Here is a 20,557-nt window from a genome sequence, read left to right on the forward strand (position 1 = left end):
AAGCGCAAAAAAACTACTTACGACTACTTACTGCACGAGATCGCTCTTGTTGTAATCAGCGGAGGCGCGCGACGCATTCCAGGAACATTGTTTAGTCGCTCGCGAGCTCAAGCACCACCCAATGAATGCCGTGGCTCCGCCCGACGTCAGGTGCACCTCTCCTCGAGAGAGCACTCAACTTGCGCTCACTGTCCTCAGTCAGATCACTTCATCTCACTCTCAAGAGCACACAGAACAGCCGCAAGTGAAAGTAACCTTCTCATTTAACTCACCTGGACGGATATACATGATGGATTTGATCTAAATCATTTTGTAGGGTAACAGGTAAATTTCCTTTTGTAAAACTGCCAGACATTTAATTATTTTTTTTAAGTGATAATATCGTGAAAAATCTGACGTGTTAAATTCGACCGATATATAAGCAAAGTTACCAAAATGTGTTTAAAAAAAACATAGAACGGAATGAAGGATTTATTAATTAATAGGAATTAAAGGATTTCTTAATATTATTAACATATGTAGCCTAAATTAAAGCATTTTCAATGCAACATGTTTTGTCTTTTTGAAGACTTAGAATTATAGTTTGTGTTATTAGTTGGACTGCCCAAAGATTTTTTCTGGTCGACTAGTAGTCGTTCATTTTAAGCATTAGTCGACTATTATTTAATAACTAAAAAAAAAACATTCACTACAGATACAAAACACGCATTACTAAGTCTGTAATAAGGCAACACGGAGTTCGAAGTGACGCGCTTAAGTTCATAACGAATAAACGTAGAGTCTTTACAGTTACAAAAGATGCATTACTCTTATCTGTATGACCAAAAATGACAAAGTATTTTAACAGCAAATGATCGCACCGGTGCCTCCATCTGTCGTGCAGTAGCCAAGCGCGCTCCTGTTCAGCTCCACACTCCGCACAAACACGTGAACAGCGCACTTTTTCAAGGCTAACATTAGATTGAGCTGGCATGTAAAGTTGCTACTTCATACATATTTCAGATGATAAGCCATTTTTGAGGTCGATGAATGTTAGGTGAGCATATGGATGTCCTGCCCGATGTACTATATAGACCAGCCGCTAACGATTTGTCCGCCACGCACTGCGTGATTTCGCCACCTCGTGTGGGAATATTTTTTTTTATTTTTTTTTTTTTTTTCTGCGACTAAGCGGCTAATGACATTTTGGTCGACCAAGCCTCTTCTCGTCGACTAACGGTTAGTCGACTATTAGGGGGAAGCACTAGTTATTAGGGATGAGGAATAAAAATTTAAGCTTACCTACCTGTCAGAAGTTTGGAAGAACTTAAAAATGTATGCTTTTTTAAGAAGTAGAATCTTATGCTTTACCAAGACTGCATTTATTTGATCAAAAATACAATAAATCAGTGCAATATTATACAAACTTTACAAAACATTATTGTTAAATATTATTACAATTGAAAAATTGTTTTTTATTGTAAAATATTTTAAAATGTAATTTATTCCTCCGATAGCAAAGCTGAATTTTCAGCAGTCATTACTCCGGTTTTCAGTGTCACGTGATCTTTCAGAAATCATACTAATATCTAATATTAGTATATTTACTGCATTTTTTGAACAACCTTGGTGAGCATAAGAGACTTCTTTCAAAAACATTCAAAACTCTTAATTATTAAAATAGTTTGTCCTAGATTCTCAGTGTATTTTAAGAATTTGTCTATTTTTTTATATATTTTTGTCATCCGAAATTGAAATTTAAACTATATATTTATATGTAGTATGCATGCAAGTGTGTGAACTTTACATATTGTTTAAATTTGAATTTGAACATACACACACACACACACACACACACACATATATATATATATATATATATATATATATATATATATATATATATATATATATATATATATATATAGTTGCTCAAACTCAAATTCATCTCTTTTTTTCCCGATGATTAGGAGCTGAGAGCAACAGCAGACAGGATGAGCTGGGGAGCACTTTATGCCCAGCTGGGAGGGGTAAATAAACACTCCACTAGCCTGGGAAAGGTCTGGCTGTCTGTCCTCTTCATCTTCCGCATTAGCATCCTTGTAATAGCTGCCGAAACAGTCTGGGGCGATGAGCAGTCCGACTTCACCTGTAACACACAACAGCCCGGCTGCAAAAATGTCTGCTACGACCACTTCTTTCCAGTCTCACACATCCGTTTATGGTGCCTGCAGCTCATCTTTGTGTCTACACCGGCTTTGCTGGTGGCTATGCATGTGGCATATCACAAACGCAATGTAAAAAAAGGACTTTTGGCCAACCGAGGTGGCGGTGTCAAAGGGGATGACCTGGAGAACTTGAAGAAGAGGCGTCTGCCCATCACTGGGTCGCTGTGGTGGACCTACACCTCCAGCCTGTTCTTCCGGCTCCTTTTCGAGGCTGGATTCATGTATGCTCTGTATTACGTCTATGATGGGTTTCAGATGGCTCGTCTTGTGAAGTGTGAGCAGTGGCCCTGTCCCAATAAAGTTGACTGCTTTATCTCACGACCGACAGAGAAGACAATCTTCACCATTTTCATGGTGGGTTCTTCTGCCATTTGCATTGTGCTCAATGTGGCTGAACTGGCCTACCTGATTGTCAAAGCACTGCTGAGGTGCTCAGCCAGAGCCAAACGAAGGCCTGCTTTTGTTCACCAAGATAATATGTCCACAGAAAAGGCGCAGTTACAGAATGAAAAGAACGCAAAGTTGCTGTCATCTGCTTCGGACTCTTCAAGCAATAAGACTGTTTAAGATTATCCCAACACCCAGTGACTAATTCAACCAACAGGCTTGTAGATATAACAGTGTTTTCAGTGATTCTCAACCAGTGGGCCTCGGAGCGCCATCTGTAGACTCCCCCCAAATGAATTTTTAGTTATTTTTTAATTGTTCTTATGGATTTAAATGATCAAAAACACTAAAGTCAAGTCAAGATGCATTATCTCAAAGCTAATTTATGTTTAAAATCGCAAGACCAATCACGTCACAACGGCAGACTGAACGTTTGTTCGATCAGATATGGATCATTTTCTGAAAAGAAAAGCAGATTTGGGAGACAGACCTTTGCAAGCAAAATCTTCGAAGTGTGTGGTGAGAAAATACAATGCTGAATACATTAAATCTGGTTTTATAAGGGCAGGTACTGAGACACTAACCGAAGGCGCTAAAACCATCAGAGCTGCAGAAACATTTGAACATAGTTGCTTTTACACATTTTTAATGATTTTTTATTATGACAAATAGTTTATAACTTCACTGTAACACACTGTTCTTTCTCCAAATTCAGTTCACACATCACTGCTGGTTATTCCACAACATTTATTTTAAAAGTAATTGCTTTTGCACATTTTTATGATTTTTTATTATGAAAAATAATTAATAACGTCACTGTTAAATTCAGTTCACACATCACTGCTTTCCTGCTGGTTTTACTAAAAATCATAAAAAATACATCAAAGCTATTACTTTCAAAATAAGTGTCGTAGTACAACAAGCAGGAGAGCACTATGAACTGAAAACGAAAAAGGTCTTGATTGGAAATAGGCTACCGCTCAGGTATTTGAACAGACAATGCGGCTGCTATGACGGGAAAACACTGCGGTGTTGTTAAACAAATCCAAGAGCGAGTGCCAGAAGCAAAGTGGATGCACTGTTTCTTGCACAGGAAAAGTCTAGCGACAAAGCAGACGTCACCAGTACTGCCTGAGCTCATGAACATTGCTGTGGAAACTGTTAACTACATTAAGAATAATGCACTCAACTCAAGGTGTTTTACAGCTCCGTGTGAATGACTTGATGCAACTCATTTGCAGCTCTAGTACCACAGTGAAATAAGGTGGCTTTCAAGAAGATGTGTGTTTAATCGTCTTTTTGAACTGAGAAAAGAAGTGCACACATTTCTGGAAGAGCAACGTTCCCCTCTTGCTGAGCATTACACTGATGATCAATTTTGTGCAAAACTGGCCTACTTATCTGATATATTTGATCAGTTAAATCAGCTGAATGTATCAATGCAAGGCAGAAACATCACAGTGTTTTTGGTTTCAGACCAAATTGAGGGAAAAAACTCATTCTTTGGAATAGAAGAGTCAAGGAGGCACAGTTTGACATGTTTCCACATCTGAGTGAAACTTTGGAAGCCTCTTCTCGTGTGAACATATCAAGTGTTATAAACCAGCACTTGTCTCAGTTGTCTCAAAATTTCTATTGTCTTCCACCACCACATATTTATGAGTCAGGGTTCTCCACTGTCACTATCACAAAATCAAAAGCAAGGAGCAAACTGAAAGCTACTTTGGATGCTACTCTTTGTGTCAGTCTCTCACTCATTTCACCAAGACATCATCTTATTATCTCCAAGAAGCAAACCCAAGTGTCTCCCTGAGGATATGCAGAATATGCATTTTGTAGCAAGGTTTGTCTCAGAATATATGGTTTTTCTCATGTGAACGACTCCAAAACCTGTTCTTGTAAATGTGTTAATGTGTTGGGATTTATTAATGGTCCTAGAGTGCTTGTTGATGAAAACTTGTGTTATTGACATGTGACACACCTGTTAGACTTCATCATTTTTGGATGTGTGGGAAGGAGTATAAGTGTCCAGTTTTTCTGCAGTTAAATTGTAAAAATAATAATAATAATAATAATAATAATAATAATAATAATAATAATAATAATAATAATAATAATAATAATAATAATAACAACATAATGCATGTAACATTTACGTAATGCTTCAAGTTTGTTTAATATGTGAGATTGTTTTGAACAGTCATGTTCATATCGCTAATTGTATTTGATAAATTAAACTTACAGTATGTAAATTGGGGTGAATGAACATTTCAGCTAATGAATAGAGAGGATGTACCCCTCCTGTGTGTCTGACCTGTTGTTACAGGTAGTTAGCCTGGATGTGGGGAGGTATTATAAATTAATTTGTTAAAAGAGTTTTCCCCAATCATTGGTCTGACCTGCCCTGTTATTGTTACAGGAATAAATGGTTACTGAAACCTGTCAATTCTTTTTTATACAAGGACAGTTTTCATCTATATAGCTGACTTGACCTAGCCTGCCACAGTGGCATAACAGATTAACAGCAGAGTATGTCATTGTACTTTTTAAGTTCTGTTATTCTGTGTTCATACTAACAAATTTGGAAAGGTGGTCCTCTGAATGTTTTTCAACAGTTATTGGTGGGCCATGAGTTGCAAAAAAATATTCTGTGTTCATACTATCATATTTGGAAAGCATTAAAATTAGCATGTGTTTTGTACCTTGCTTTTGACAACCTGCCCTGAGAATACAACTAAGCCACAAACCTGACTGTAGGTTTCAAGCATGCTTCATTCCAAAGGTGACATTCCTCCCCCGAGCCAAAAGACAATTAGGGCATATGGCATAGCATTGTCTGTAAAAATGTTGGAGGTTGTTGAATTTCATTTTCCACATTACTCAAGAGCCTGTCACTCTGTATTATAGTGGCACTAGAAAAGCCCAAGAGTGACTCATAGTGGTCACAACTACATAAATGAAGTTCAGAGACCGTCTTTGCACAAAATTGAGTGTCCTTTTTTGAGGGATAATTTACAAGATATTGTATTGTATATAAATGCATATAAATGCTTATTTTTAATTTTGCATGATTGAGTTTTGCATTGTTTACTTCTTTTTAAACAATTAATTTGACTCTTTCTGTTCCCCATCAACAGTTTTGACTAGCAATAAGGCATATCATTGAGAGAGCTGAGCTGGATTTGTGTTTGTTTGTTTGTTTGTTTGTTTGTTTGTTTTTATTGGTGCTTTTTTGGTACAAAATTTAAATGTCTCCAGCAACGGTTAAGTTTTAATGCCTTTCACAAGGTTACCAAAGTTTCCACATGAAGGAATCTTCGGCTGTTTGTTAAAAGTGAGCTGTGATAATTTTTTTTTTTTTTGATTTTGAATTTAATTTTGGCTAACAACTTATCTTTTATATGAATATCTTAATAAAAACTAATGAAATGTTTGCTGTTTGTCAGTAGGCCTATTGTAATTCCCGTGGGGAAAACCAATGGCTGGCGGTGCGTTTCGCAGGAACTATTTCACATCTTCCAAAGCATTCATTATTTTGCGCCAGCCACCCAAGAAGCTGTGTGCTTTTGGTTGCCTACTTTTAATATAAAACAAAGTTTCAGCTTTCAAATTCTGTCATTTTTATAGCGAAATACAAACAATGTGTTTTACAATGTTATTGTTGTCACAAGCTGTTTTATTCATGGTATAATAAATGACTGCAAATGATATTTCACGTCTTCGTTCATTATTTGTAGCGCGCATCCACCCAGAGATCGCAATAAGCATTGTGCTTTGTTGATTTTAATATAACACAGCTCAGCTTAATTCTGTCAGTTTTATCACTAAATACAAATGATAAATGTTTCTCCTCTTTATTACAAGTTATAGCATGATGAAGGAACATCTTAAGCCTATAATTTAACGAAACGAATGTCTCATTGTAATGAAAAGATGATTAATTCACATGTCGCTTAAACTGGGGCGACAGTGAGCGTGAAAAACACATTATTACAAGACATATGTATTTCGCTATAAAAAAATTACATAATTTTAAAGCTGAGACTTTGTTTTATATTAAAAGTAGGCATACCAAAAGCATATATCTTATTGCTCTTATTGGGTGGCTGGCGCACTATACATATAATGAAAGCATTCGAAGATGTGAAATATTATTTCCAAGCTGCTGTCCCTGCAAGTATGTGACACATGGAAGACTATGATTTCTGATAATAATCCCACATATAGGCTATTCAAATCAGTCCGATCCGAGCCATTCGCATGCGCAATTATAGACTAGGCCTACTCTCAAAATATTAGGCTATAATTTCATAATTGCTTAATTCTCGTAATTTCGGCCTTATCTTCAAAATATTAGCATTCGACATTAATCTCGTAATCTTAGATTTTTCTTTTTTTAACGTGGCACTAAAACGCCGTCATATAAAACAGTTATATAAACAAGAATTTCACATAAAGTAACTTATACATTAGACACAATATGGGCAGTTATTTTGACCATTTTACTCCGCTAACGAAAGTAGCTCCAAAGCAGCTGACTGACTGAGTGCTTGAATGGACCGCGGAGAGATACAATCAGTGAAGCGTCTCACTTCTGTTATTAGGAATCTCAGCGCTCTTGGAACAATCTTGGCTGTTCAATCATATATTATTATTATTACAATATTCTGTGGTATAAAGTACAATAAAGCACCTGTCTTCATGTAAAATTCTGTGTTGGAGTACAATTAAATCGGGGCGATGAGTTTACCCCAGTTGACGGGGCGTGGCGTGCGCGCTGACTGGCCGATGACTTTCTGAACGCAGGACTCTTGCATGACCACTCAAAGTGACAGAAGCGATGGCTGGGAACGGGAGACAGCTGCGCTTGGTGACACCCCGTCTCCACACTCGGTTTGCCATGAAAAACTAGGCTTTCTACGAGAGTTTGACCTCGGGTCTGTGTGTGAAGAACTTTTGTGAATGAATAAGTTGGCCGGCCACTTTCAAAAGAGTTTGGTAAGCTGGCAGTGCTGCCAGGATTTGGGAACGGGGGGAGCGGGGAGGGCTCCTGCTACCTTTGGGAGGTCTGTATGCTTTCAACGCACTCAAACTGTGGCACCAGTGGCCGCTGGATATTGCTTTCTTTAGATAAGTTTGCCTACTTCAGTCAAGGTATGCTTTAAATTAGGTGTACAAATCTTTTTACATCCCACATCAATTAATATGACTTCTTGCTAACTAGTAGACCATCAACTTAGACTAAAGTTTGGATGGTTTCTGCCTTCTAACAGCTAACATAATTTAGACACATTTCAAGAAAAGAGCTGTTGTTTGAGATGACAGGCATCAGCACATAATCAGTGCAAACAGAAATCTGCCTCTCTCTGACACTTTGACCTGAATGTAGAGTGAGAACATCAGCTAATTATATAAACAGCAGCATTTTGTAATTAAATTCTTCACTGATTTAGATCAGAGTCACTAAGTATTAGTGATAATTATAAACTATCAAGTTTAATAACTGTAATGAAAATGATAGCTGCTTTGGGAACTAAAAAGATTTTTAGGATAATTTGATAGAAATGAGCCATACTAGACCATAATTTACTGGAATTCAACAAATAAAAGTGCTCAAATTATTATTATCTATAAAACTTATATAGGATTTTTAAAAAATAATCTAAATAAATAAATAAATATTTTAGTTATATAAAGTTATGTAAAAATATATAAATGTAAAATAAATAAAGTTAAATGTAAAATAAATTAATAACTCTTTTTGAATATTCTTATTATGTAACCTGCACTTTCTCTTTCAGGGTCATAGACTTGATATAGAATCTTAGTCGATGGATTTGCCGCCCTCAATACAACATCATTTTAGTAAGTAAATATATTGTTTTTCTTTCTATTGTATATTTTGCTCTTTGGGGGTTCTTTGTTTACTAATGGCAATACCATCTCAATCTTGTTCTGTTACATCTAGTTCAATCTTCTTGTTTATTTGAGCTTATTATGATAAGATGAATCTGTGTTGATCAAAATCCTTAGGTTATATCATGACACTCATTTCTGGATTCATCAATTTTTCAAAGCACTTACAGCACCTACAGCGTGAATTCATGAATTGTACAGTTTTAGCTAGCAATTAATTGTACTCATGTAGACATGATCTGAGTGTAGATTCACAACTATAAAGTGGCCTGTTTTTGGCAGTGCCGTCTCCATATTTCACTGCATTTTTTACCTTGATGTCCTGAAATTGGCTCTATCAGGGCCCTCCACGCATCACTGTCCAGTCAACGCTTTCAACTGTTTTTGAACATTACAATGTCGATCTCAGCACATGCCTGCTGGGCAGTGAAGCGAACAGGTGAGAAAGAAAGAGACCGTGTGTATGAGTGTGGTGAAAAACTGTGTGTACGAGTGTATGTGTGTGTGTGTCAGTGAGCCAGAGAGAGTTTGCTTACACTGTGCATGCCAGGTTCATAGCAGCCAGTTAGAGAGATGAATAGTGAGCGGTCACGGAATCCATAAGTTTGTCAAACTTATTTTTATGTGATATTTACAGTGATCAATGACCAGGTTTGATTGGGTTTCCTAAACGCCATTTGATAAAGTTGGGGTTTGGCAAGTGCTTCATCAGAACTGATAATTCGGATCTTATGCAGAACCGTGAAATGCTGTGTGAGTTCATGAGGGCTGAGTGTGTTTTATACATTAATTTACCTTGAGCTGTGCCTGTTTGAATGGGCAGTGCAGGCCTGAGAAGATCCAAAGGTCTCATGTACAGTGTATCATGTTATTTTGTTAACTAGTTCTGATGAATCCTCTCTGTTCCCCTTTTAACCCTTTCTCTCACCTGACTCCCTCTCTTTCTCTCTCTCTCTCACCCTCAGACTGTACTTTCTCTCTAGGCTAGAAATCGTGAAGCATGGGTGACTGGAGCTTTCTTGGACGGCTCTTGGAGAATGCACAGGAACACTCGACCGTGATCGGCAAAGTCTGGCTGACAGTACTCTTCATTTTTAGGATTCTGGTGTTGGGAGCGGCAGCCGAGGAGGTCTGGGGCGACGAGCAGTCGGACTTCACCTGCAACACGCAGCAACCTGGTTGCGAGAATGTCTGCTACGACGAGGCCTTCCCCATCTCCCACATCCGCTTCTGGGTGCTCCAAATCATCTTTGTGTCCACACCGACGCTCATTTACCTGGGCCATGTCCTGCACATCGTTCGTATGGAAGAGAAGCGGAAAGAGCGCGAGGAGGAGCTGCGAAAGGCCAGTCGGCTCCAGGATGAGAAAGAACTCCTGTATAGAAATGGAGGGGGAGGGGAGTCTGGTGGACGGGGTGGGGGCGGCGGTGGCAAAAAGGAGAAGCTGCCAATCAGAGACGAGCATGGCAAAATCCGCATTAGAGGGGCCTTGTTGCGCACTTACGTGTTCAACATCATTTTCAAGACCCTGTTTGAAGTGGGGTTCATTTTAGGTCAGTATTTCCTCTATGGTTTCCAGTTGCGGCCACTGTATAAGTGTGCGCGGTGGCCATGCCCCAATACAGTGGACTGCTTCATTTCCCGGCCCACGGAAAAGACCATCTTCATTATATTTATGCTTGTGGTGGCTTGCGTGTCCCTTTTGCTGAATTTGTTAGAAATCTATCACCTCGGATGGAAGAAGGTCAAACAGGGTATGACCAACGAGTTTGCCCCCGACCGCGAGTCGCTGCCCAACGCAGACGAAGCGGAGCCTGTGTCTTCTAGAACTGTGCCTGCCACCCTCAGCTATCCGCCAGACTACACGGAGGTGGCAGTGGGTGGCGGAGCGTTCCTCCAGCCTGTTTCGGTGCCCTCTACGGCCGAGTTCAAGATGGACCCTATGCGCGAGGAGTCCTCGCCGTTCTACATCAGCAACAACAACCACAGGCTGGCTGCCGAGCAGAACTGGGCCAACCTGGCCACCGAGCAGCAGACTCGGGAGATGAACGCCGCCTCCCCCTCCCCTTCCTCCTCCTCCTCTCACTCCTCCGATAACGGGCGGCAAGCCAAAGACGCCGCTCAGCACGGCGGCACCCCCAACTCCCCTGGCGCTGGGCCGGAGGAGGGGCATGTGACCACCACGGTGGAGATGCACGAGCCGCCCGTTATTTTCACTGATGCTCGACGACTGAGCAGGGCTAGTAAAGCCAGCAGTGCGAGAGCGAGGCCCAATGATTTGGCGGTGTAGTGACTCTCCACTGCAAAGCGTAGGTTTTTGTGGACAAAACACAATAGACCAAAAAACAAGAGGAAGTGAGAGGCATATTGCTGGAATGAAAAAATTAATTCCATTCATTGTTAATTCCATTTTGCAAGTCATTTCTTATGGGCTTCTGAATGCTGGTTAGTGTTATGCAGTAGTTGATAAAGCAGCACACCTGATGCAGGCTGTTACACCAGAATCTCAACGATTCACTGAAAAAAATGTCACTTAAATTAGTCTTATGAATTTCCATTCAGTCAGTTCGATTTATTAAGTATATTGATTTAAACTCACCAAATATAAAATGGTTGCAGTTCAATAATACAGATTACAAAAGAGCAAAAAAAAAAAAAAAAAAAAAAAACATTTAAAATACAACATAAATACACTCTGTGGTTTAATTGAGTAGATAATGAAATACTCTCATGTATTTTTTTTTTTTTTTTGAAGACTTGAATAGCATATGAGAGAAATAGGAAAAAAAGAAAGTAGTTGAAGTAAATGAGGAAAGTAGTTGTCAAATTCATGAACACCCATCTTGAATAATTTTTAAAATGTTCTCTTTGTTGTTCCAGCATCTGTCTCTACATTTCCTCACTCTAAAGAGAAATCAGAAGGTTGAGGAAGAAAAAGCACATTGCCTGAAAAAAGTGGCAAACTTTAATGCATCACATAGAAAAGGTCATCCATACACTGAATTTTTTTTTTTTACAGAGGCAAGTGAAATATTTAGATAACTGTTGTACTACTGAATGGTGCAGAGTTTTACTTCTCATATAGCTTGTGTATTCTCTGGACCAAGTTTCTTTTCTTTTTTTTCAGTTCCATTATCTGAAGTTCACATCCTCCTACTGGATTTGAGAGTTTTGATATATGACCATGTCCAATCTTGCCTTCAGGAAAACATGATCACTTTTGAAGTAGTTAATCGGATGAGGGGAGTATGAACTCTCATTACATGTGACATTTGAATTCCTTATTGGTTTTTAATTCAGTTAGTGGCTTAAAGTCAGTTTGTGGTTGCCAAAAAGTTACTTCAGAATGTACATAAAAAGATGCTGCAAGTGTCTTATGCTGAAATGAGTTTACCCCCCCCCCCCCCACTCTAAGGCCCTCATTCGTTTTCACTGAATACTGCTGTTGTATAGAACATAACTTCTGTAAACATAACTCACACCAACATGACAGCACAACATGATTTTTTTTTTTTTTTTTTTCTTTTAGAAACCTTTACAAAACTGTTCTTGAGACCTATTTAAACACAAAGTATGTTGCTTTTGTTATCAGGTATAAATTTCAGCAATCCATTTAAGGAGACAGTCATCAGCCCTGAAATAGAAATGGTACATTTCTTCATCACGTAGAGTTTGTGCTTAGGACAGTATTACCATTGCTTCTATCAGATCACAGCATTTACAGATGTATGTTATTTATTTTCTGCTGTTTTTATGTATCCATAAATGAAAGTGTGTTATTTTGTCATTTTTTGGTTCTTAAAGTTTACATTTTAGTAAATAGTAGAAGATTTGCACATCTAGGCAAAAGACACTGTTCAATAATTCTTACACTGATAGAAAGGAGGAAATATTTTTAATCCTTAAAGGAAAATGTCTTAATGGTAAAAGTTGTTGCGTTGATGGCAGTATTATTCCACTTAAATAACATCAAATGTAATTTATAAAACAGCACTTGTAGAGTATAAGAAATATACACGTTATTTTAGGACTGTTGTGGTGGCCTGAAAGGACAGCAGAAAATTTGAACATTGTGCATTATAGCATTTCATCAATTCTGAATTTGAATTGGCCAGCCAGCCAGCTCTTTCCTATCTCGATCCGTTTGTAGTGTACTTAGTTGCAGCCCCTTATTCTCAGATAACACTCATTTCTTGAACTGATTTTCTCTAGCAGAGCTGATTATTCTGACCAATCAGGGAAATGAACCACCTACATATGCTCAGAACAGCAGCCTGTTTAAATGCTGTCTTAAGAGAAGTGCCTTGTGTATTCAATTTTATAAGAACAAGTTGATGTAAATGTTCATTTACCTCAAATGTTTACAAAGCTGTTACTAAATAAACTTTTTGTACCATAAATGTAGGCTACTCTGTCTTTTTCATTTGTACACGGCAGGCATCAAAACTCACATTTAATGTTTTTTGATGTTAAATGCTTTCAAGTGCTGGCCTGTTCACCAAAAAGGCTTTGTAAAAAGGCTATTAAAAAGACTGAAAAATAAAGATTTTGTCATTTTCACAGAAACTTTAACAGAACTATTAGAAGGTTAGAACGTAATTAAGTAATTTTGTAATTTTTAACCAACCCTGACTTTAGTTTAAAAGTTAATGATGCTAACCTTTGTCAAGGCATTCATGCATTTTTATATGATCCAGGCCAAAACCATAATGAGAAACAAATCTGCAGGAAGCCTGAGCACATCTCAAACAAGAACTTGCACTCGTTGACCTCTGACCTTTACGCTTATCAGTCCTCCACTCCAGATTCCTAGAGGGGAAGTGAGAATGAGACTGAATGATGAGGGACACTAAAATGACACATCACCCCCGCGATCCACACAGTCCTCCCTCTGAGAGGGAACAGCAATATCACGCAGGCCAGAGGATGATGTGTCATGTATGTACAATGTATAAAAATGGACAATTTGATGCTGTGACCCTAATTGATGTCCTGATTCTGTTTGTGTCAGACAAATGCTGCTTTGTTTTGTTGGCAAGCTATTTAGAATCTGAATGTAAAAGTACAAATGTTGCCCCTTTAAATAGCTTACATGTATTTAGCTGTCTGTTAGAAACTACGGAGGTTATACCTGGAGAGAATTATCTGGCAGCATTTCCATTTATCTCAATGTTTGGAGAATACAAACCCAGAAGTGCACAACCTAGATTCTGTCTTCTTCATCAGGTTCTCAGTTCTGGATAAATTTGTTTAGTGTGTGGCTGGTCATGGCATCAAAACAGATCTGTATAGTCTGTGGTTATTTCACATTTAATATTAAATAAAAATTAAATGATACACTATATTAAATATTAAATATTAAATTATAAACTATAAACATCAAATTAAATATTTAGAAAATCTTTCACTTTCTCCGTCATAAATCAGCACTGGGAGAAAAATGATTAATTTCATGTGAGGCTACAGTGAAAGCATGAGAGATGTCGAGAGGAGTTAGATCTCAACACAATCAGCTTAAAAACGTCAGATCTGACAGTGGAGTTCAAGTTTAGAGAACTTCAATTCTCACCGTACTGGTCCATTTGAACTGACACTTATTGCATTTAGTCAGCACATGCTGTGTGTTGTGGGAATGTACTCTGTCACACACACACACACCCACACAGCAGTTGCAGCTCCACTGGCTGTTTCATGTGCTCAGTGTCTAGATATCTATGAGAGGACAAGTGTGTTGGGTTATTTTAGGGCCAAAGGATTAGAGGGACAATGCTCATTTGAAACTGGCAAACCTCATGTGATGGTTACCGTAAACAGAGCTAATGGAGTATCAATATATATTAAGATAAGAATAAGGACACTAATCAATGATTGTTTTAAGAAGAAAAACAATGGCATCATTTAGAATGGATAGTTGTATGGGTAGTATGCGTTTGTGGGAAAAAGAGTATGGAGCCAGTCATTGAAGAGGAGGTGATACGCAGTAGGTGTTAAGTCCAGTGTTTGAGGGGTGTCATTCGATTGGTTGTCTGCGGGTTGAAGGTTGCAGTGCTATCTACGAAGGGCAGGGTCTATGTGTTTATGTGAGCACCATCCCAGAACTAAAAACACACAGGCGGTTATTTATAGCCTTTAATCACCTTGGAAATTCATGCAGCCTCTCTGCCTGAATACCACTGAGCTGTGTTGTTTATATCAGGAAAGCCACTCAATATGTTTGGGGCCCAGTCTGGACCAATGTGTGCATGTGCAGTTAATGACCGTTGATGTTGAACATTACAACACAGTAATTGAATCATACTGTAACTGTGGTGCCACTTTATTTCCATTATCTCATTGCAATCAAAGTTACACTAAATAATTCTAAAATTTAAAACATATAATTTTCAGTATAACTTAACATGGCTGCCAGTTTTGTGCTTTGCTATTTTCTTACTCCTAATTAACTGTAATAGGAAGCAGTAAAACCACGGACAATTCAATGGCAGGCTAAAGGGATAGTTCACCAAAAAGTGAAAATTCTGTCATAATTTACTCACTCTCATGTTCCAAACTTGAATGCCATATTTTCTTATCTGGAACATAAATAGAGATATTGTGAGAAATGTCTGCATGATTATTAATTTATTTTTGTCCAAACAATGGAAGACATAACCAAAAAAAACAGTATATAAACAAACATCAAAAAAAATAAATTAATCAATTAATTATCATAATAAATAAATCAAGGCACAGCAGATTAACACCAAGGTTAAATCTAAAGTGGTTTAACAAAAGTCCCTTTGGTGTTTTACACTGCAGTAATAACAACAGATTAAAAATTATATTTTATTAAATATAATAAAATATATAATAAAAATAAAACAAAAAAACAAAACACTATATTTAGAAATATTTACAAATATTTTTGCCAACTTGTTTGTACTACAGCCACATTATAGAGCAGTAACAAGATGTTATTACAAAAATGTAAAAATTGTAAGCTTGTGTATATACCGAACTAAGTTACAGTTCAAATGTGTTTAAAATCATATATTGTATTGCGACCCGTTTTATATTAAGTGACATTAACTATACTTACATTTAAATTTATCATTTGATACAATGCACTTATTGTGTACATACATGTTTTTACATTGTACTTATATTTGAAAATACCATCCTGTAACAACACGTGTAATTATTTTATGTAGTTACATCTATAATTACACTGCTGACCCTACCTCTACCCCTTAAACCTAACCAGACCACCAAAGCTGCCCATAACCTTACACGTATCCCACCTCAATGGCAGCACAAGTTTTTATAAATTCAGCATGAAAACAATAGGTATATTATCCCTAACAATTCATTATTTTATTATTAAGTACATAATATTTAAAGACACCTAATATAAAGTGGGGTCTGGTACTGTATATGAATTGTATGCATTGCAGTTTGACCTTTTGCCAGCTGAAAGTAAGAGCATCTGCTACCACGACTGTAGAATGAACCAGAAGTCAAAGGCATGACACACAGATCTCTCTGTGAACAGTCCAGCACCTTTCTAGTTCAGTACAGAGAATGTCTGGACTCACGCTTACATACTAAACAAGAGGAAGTGTCTAAGGGCAAAATGGCAGTGACAGTGAATCTGAGTGAATCTGTGTTTCAGTCACAATGTGCACGTGGACAGAGATCTGCTGTTCTGTTTAAAATGGGCTGTATACTCTCACACTGGTAGTCCCATTGCTTCTACTATAGGTCATCTTAAATTTAACGTCACAACAAATAAGCTCTTCATGTTGAGCTGGACGGGACAACAGGTGTCCAGTAGTGTAATTCCAACTGACATCTTACATGAGCAGGGCTGTTTTAACATGCTTTTTAAAGCTCACATAGAAATAAAAAATGTGAGAATTGAGGTGGTCATCCATACTGGCGATTCTCACTTTAGTACATCTGGTCACTGTGATCCCCCCTCCCACACAAACTCCTCCTCCCTCAGCTCGCTCTCTGTTGTTTTATAATTAAATGGTGACATTAGTTCATATCATGTGATTCTAAAAGGATTCCTCACACATTAGAGGGCCTAAATCGCCACCTATAGTCTGCCTCTCGCCTCTGCCACGGCTCTATCCCAGATGACCCTGCTGAGGGCAGCGCTTTCTTTATGTCCCATGAAAGGACTGGGGATTGAGCCCAAACAAAAAAACCCACGAGGGTGAAAAAATGTTTTTACATCCGCCTGCCCTCTCGCTCGGCCGGCTGTGTGTGCGCTCAGGGTCGTTTTAGCTTTAGATCAATGGGACAAGTTATTGGAGTCTGGCCAACTCCAACTGATGGTGAAGAAAGAAAAAAGCTGCCTCTTCAAAAAAAAAAAGAAAAAAAAGGGGGTTGTCATACCTGCACATGCCTTCACAAAACAGCCCGTTCTTCTCCTTCTAGCCGCTGATTTATCTCTCTTGTACATAATTTGGATTTTTAACTGAAATGTTAAGCAGATTTGTGCACTGTGCAGAACAGAGAAAACATCCACACACATAACGCTCACAAACGCAGGGAGGTGCCAAAGTTTACAAGCACACTCAAATAGGTGGGGTAACCTCAGCGTGCTTTGCGTCACTCAGACAGAAAAAAACAGAGACCACATTCCAGTTCCTGAAGAAGGGATCAGAGTTGCGCCCTCATGGAGAGAGATGACCATTTATCTGGAAACAAAACTCACACCCAAATGTGAAAGAATTTAATGTCTCCATTCCGTCCCAGCCCATCCTGGTTTAATTTTGGCTCCAATACATGCAGCCAACATAGGACGCCCCCAGCTGGATGCCCTGCAAGGGACACATGCTGGAAAACACCAGCTGTCGTATCAAAAGTGTTCGAATGTTTTTACCGACATTTACAAAACTCCAAGAGTCTGACAATTTGGGATTCAAAATCTAACACCTGAAAATAAACAATTTAGATTTTTTTTTTTTTTTTTTTTTTACACAAAAGAAATGTTTGAATAAGTAGTATTTCTAAGTCACATTTCAAATATTTGTGACATGAATCATTTGAACTTCTGTACAATATGTCAGATTTTCTTTCTCTTCATTTCTCCCAGATCATCATGTTCTACACAAACTGTTGGATGTTCATTAATATATAATGTATGTAACAAAATACTAAGAATACTAAGAAATTATAAAATTCATGTTATTTCTCACTCATATTTTTATGTTGATAATTTGTAATAAAATTAAACTAAACCAGAAAACAGATTAGTTGGTGTGCTATAACTGTGATGATGTCTCCAATTATAAAACTCATTATTACACTATGATATTTCTTCACCCTGTACACCCCCAAATGAATCAGTGCCACAAATAAACTGTGAATCAGCAGCATGGTACCTGATGCTAACTGATTTGCTTCCTCATGGATTAAACTGTGTCTGTTTAAACTGACCAAACACTCAGTTAATCAAAAAATTGATCAAAGAGTGCTGTATGAATAAACAAATTTCAAAAGTTGGTACCTAAAATCCCCCAGATAATAGTTCATTTAAAAACTTCACCTACAAGTTATGACATATTTTCAAGAGGAAATAAGAGACGCTTTTGTTGTGTTGTGAACAGTTGGCATGTTACTATGCAGATGCTAGGCTGTTCTTATTGGTTTTTTAGCACATTATTGTGTGGTTGCTAAGGGGCCCTAATTTCTTTTTTTTTTTTTGCATGTTATTATGCCGCTGCTATGGTATTCTGGGGCCAGTTGCATAAACATTTTGGGTGCATCTCAATCAACTCTCTCGTTCAGTAGTCAGGGAACTGATCAGGGAGTCGGCTATTTTAAGGGCTGTCTCAATCGCAAAATCCTTCCAATGCACTGGAACGTTTGTTCCCTGAAAAATCCCACAATGCACTTCAAAAATTAGGGTGCATTACACACATCACTAGACAGGTAATGAACACATCTAGTTAAAGCTAAGGCACAAAACATAAATTACACATATAAACATCTAGTTAAAGCTAAGCGATTTTTCAGTTTTTAGCGATTAATTCGAATTTAGTGTTACACATCTAGTTAAAGCTAAGCGATTTTTCAGTTTTTAGCGATTAATTCGAATTTAGTGTTTTGCCACAATTTTTTTTTTTTTTATAAATCGAGGAATCACGATTTTGAATAGAAATAATACCAAATGTTAGAATTAGACACTTTGACAATATGTCAATGTTAACAGTAAAGAGAAAAGAATGATCCAAGCACGTCGGCACACATGATTAACTGACTGTCAGTAGAATATATCACAGGTGCCATTCACAGAATGCACTTTTGTGTTGACAAAGATGTGACATGAGCACTGGAATAGGAAAAAATGCAGGAAAATGGGGGTTGGACTTCTTGGAACTTGAGTGCCACGTTTTTAGAAAGCTTTTTCATGCATGACACGCTGCAAGAGAAACGCGTTCATGTTTACATAGAAAAAAGTGGGAAGATTTGCATAACACCGCCCAGATGTTCACGGAAAGAAAGAAGGCGTACCTTTTATTCTCGTTGTAGTATTGTTGTTGCCGCCGCCATGTCATATAGACACTATGTGTTTCACTGTGAAAGCAAAACTACTTTGTTTGGCCTTCCAAAATAAGATGATATCCGCGTCTTCATGCCTGGGGCTGATCCGTGCTGGTCGCTGAGGAAATACATCAACTTTGCACTGTGTTTCACCAGCTGCTCCTTCATAGAATCCACCGGCCGTGACGTTCTGAAGTCGCCCACCTCTGCTCACTCAAGGCCGTGGTATGTGACACTTTTTAATTGAGAAAGCGAAACTACTTTGTTTGGCCTTCCAAAAGAAGACACGACTAGAAATCATGTTTGTATCACGTTTATAATGGGTTTTATGTTTATGACTCGTCGCTCCGGCCAGACAGGGCATCATAATATGTTAACATTTCCATCACACGCTTGAGGCATACGGCCAATCACAACGCACTGGACAGCTGGCCAATCACAGCACACCTTGCGATGAGCATTGTAAAAATTGTCGAGTTTCAGAAAGGCGGGGCATAGAGGAGAAACAATAATGTACACTATGTGTAAAATAATGTGTTTTTTGAAACTTAAACTGCATAAACACATTTCATTACACCAAATAATGTTCTTTTTAGCAGCATCATATGACCCTTTAATGTTTTGGCTTATCAGTATATAAACTACTAGTCAAAATTTTGGACACACTTGGCTGAATTTGACTTTCACAAATTTGTAATATTACAAATTACAAAACTGCTCATGTGCCTTTGCTTGAGCAAGCTGTGTTGGGATAGTCACATATTAAAAAAAAAATTATATATATATTAAGGTTGAGTAAATTTTGACAGAATCTATCTATCTATATACACACACACACATCTTTTTTATATAAAAAAGGGGGCCATACAGCTCATAAGGTTGAGTAAATTTTGACAGAATTTTCATTTTAAGGCGAATTATCCCTTTAAGGCATTTTACGCCTTCGAATTCAATAATGATAACTATAAAGTTTTAAGAAAGTACTCTAATTCTATGAGAATAGGGTCCACCACACCACATCTATAACAATAACGAAACAAAGGAACCGTATCAATGGAATTACAAAAAGATGACAAAAATGCAGTGTGCGCTTATCATACACTGAACATTACCCATGCATTGGTGTAATGTAGAAGCTACAAGAGTTACTGTAGTTATAATTCTTGTTGTGAACAGGCTTATTTACAGCTCTCCATATATTGTACTGTCGTAGGAAAAAGCATTTTAATTTGGGGGTGGGGGATCCAAACATTTCATCTTGATGTGCTTTGAGGCAAATATGAATTGTTCCCATGTCTGAATGTCTTTACGAAAGAACAAAAACAGAACAATAGAAAAACAATCAAAAAGGGTCTAACAAACAGAAATTTCTCCAAAAGCAAGATGCACCTTGTAACCTAATAAATTTTTAGTTATACATAACAGTTATCAAAACTTTACTGTTATATTTGCACCTCTCCATTTCAGTTATTATTTCATGTTCACTGCAAAAACGAAAATGTAAAGAATAA

The 20,557-nt window shown here is 37.7% G+C and overlaps 2 protein-coding genes across 5 annotated transcripts; both read left to right on the top strand.

Annotated features, from left to right (window-relative positions):
• The first annotated feature begins 169 nt into the window (after positions 1-169).
• Positions 170-4,691, top strand: LOC109064422 (gap junction beta-2 protein-like). The gene is made up of 2 exons (XM_019081471.2): positions 170-324; positions 1,950-4,691. The coding sequence occupies exon 2, from the start codon at positions 1,974-1,976 to the stop codon at positions 2,772-2,774; it is 801 nt and encodes a 266-aa protein (XP_018937016.1). The 5' UTR covers positions 170-324; positions 1,950-1,973; the 3' UTR covers positions 2,775-4,691.
• Positions 4,692-7,302: 2,611 nt separating this feature from the next.
• LOC109064423 (gap junction alpha-3 protein-like) lies at positions 7,303-12,924 on the top strand. Of its 4 annotated transcripts, none has more exons than XM_019081472.2 (3): positions 7,305-7,748; positions 8,396-8,459; positions 9,476-12,924. In XM_019081472.2, the coding sequence occupies exon 3, from the start codon at positions 9,511-9,513 to the stop codon at positions 10,798-10,800; it is 1,290 nt and encodes a 429-aa protein (XP_018937017.1). In that variant the 5' UTR covers positions 7,305-7,748; positions 8,396-8,459; positions 9,476-9,510; the 3' UTR covers positions 10,801-12,924. The 4 variants fall into 4 exon arrangements, with proteins under 4 accessions (XP_042619459.1, XP_018937017.1, XP_042619456.1 ...); XM_042763522.1 differs by having other exon boundaries at positions 7,305-7,592; XM_042763525.1 differs by lacking the exon at positions 8,396-8,459 and having other exon boundaries at positions 7,303-7,748; positions 9,494-12,924.
• Positions 12,925-20,557: the final 7,633 nt, after the last annotated feature.

The sequence above is a fragment of the Cyprinus carpio genome, chromosome A9 (assembly GCF_018340385.1).
Source record: "Cyprinus carpio isolate SPL01 chromosome A9, ASM1834038v1, whole genome shotgun sequence".
In the NCBI taxonomy this organism is placed as follows: Eukaryota; Metazoa; Chordata; class Actinopteri; order Cypriniformes; family Cyprinidae; genus Cyprinus; species Cyprinus carpio.

Excerpts from the sequence above, each read along its gene's own strand:
- LOC109064422 (XM_019081471.2), top strand. The coding sequence starts at position 1,974 with ATGAGCTGGGGAGCACTTTATGCCCAGCTGGGAGGGGTAAATAAACAC.
- LOC109064423 (XM_042763525.1), top strand. The coding sequence starts at position 9,511 with ATGGGTGACTGGAGCTTTCTTGGACGGCTCTTGGAGAATGCACAGGAA.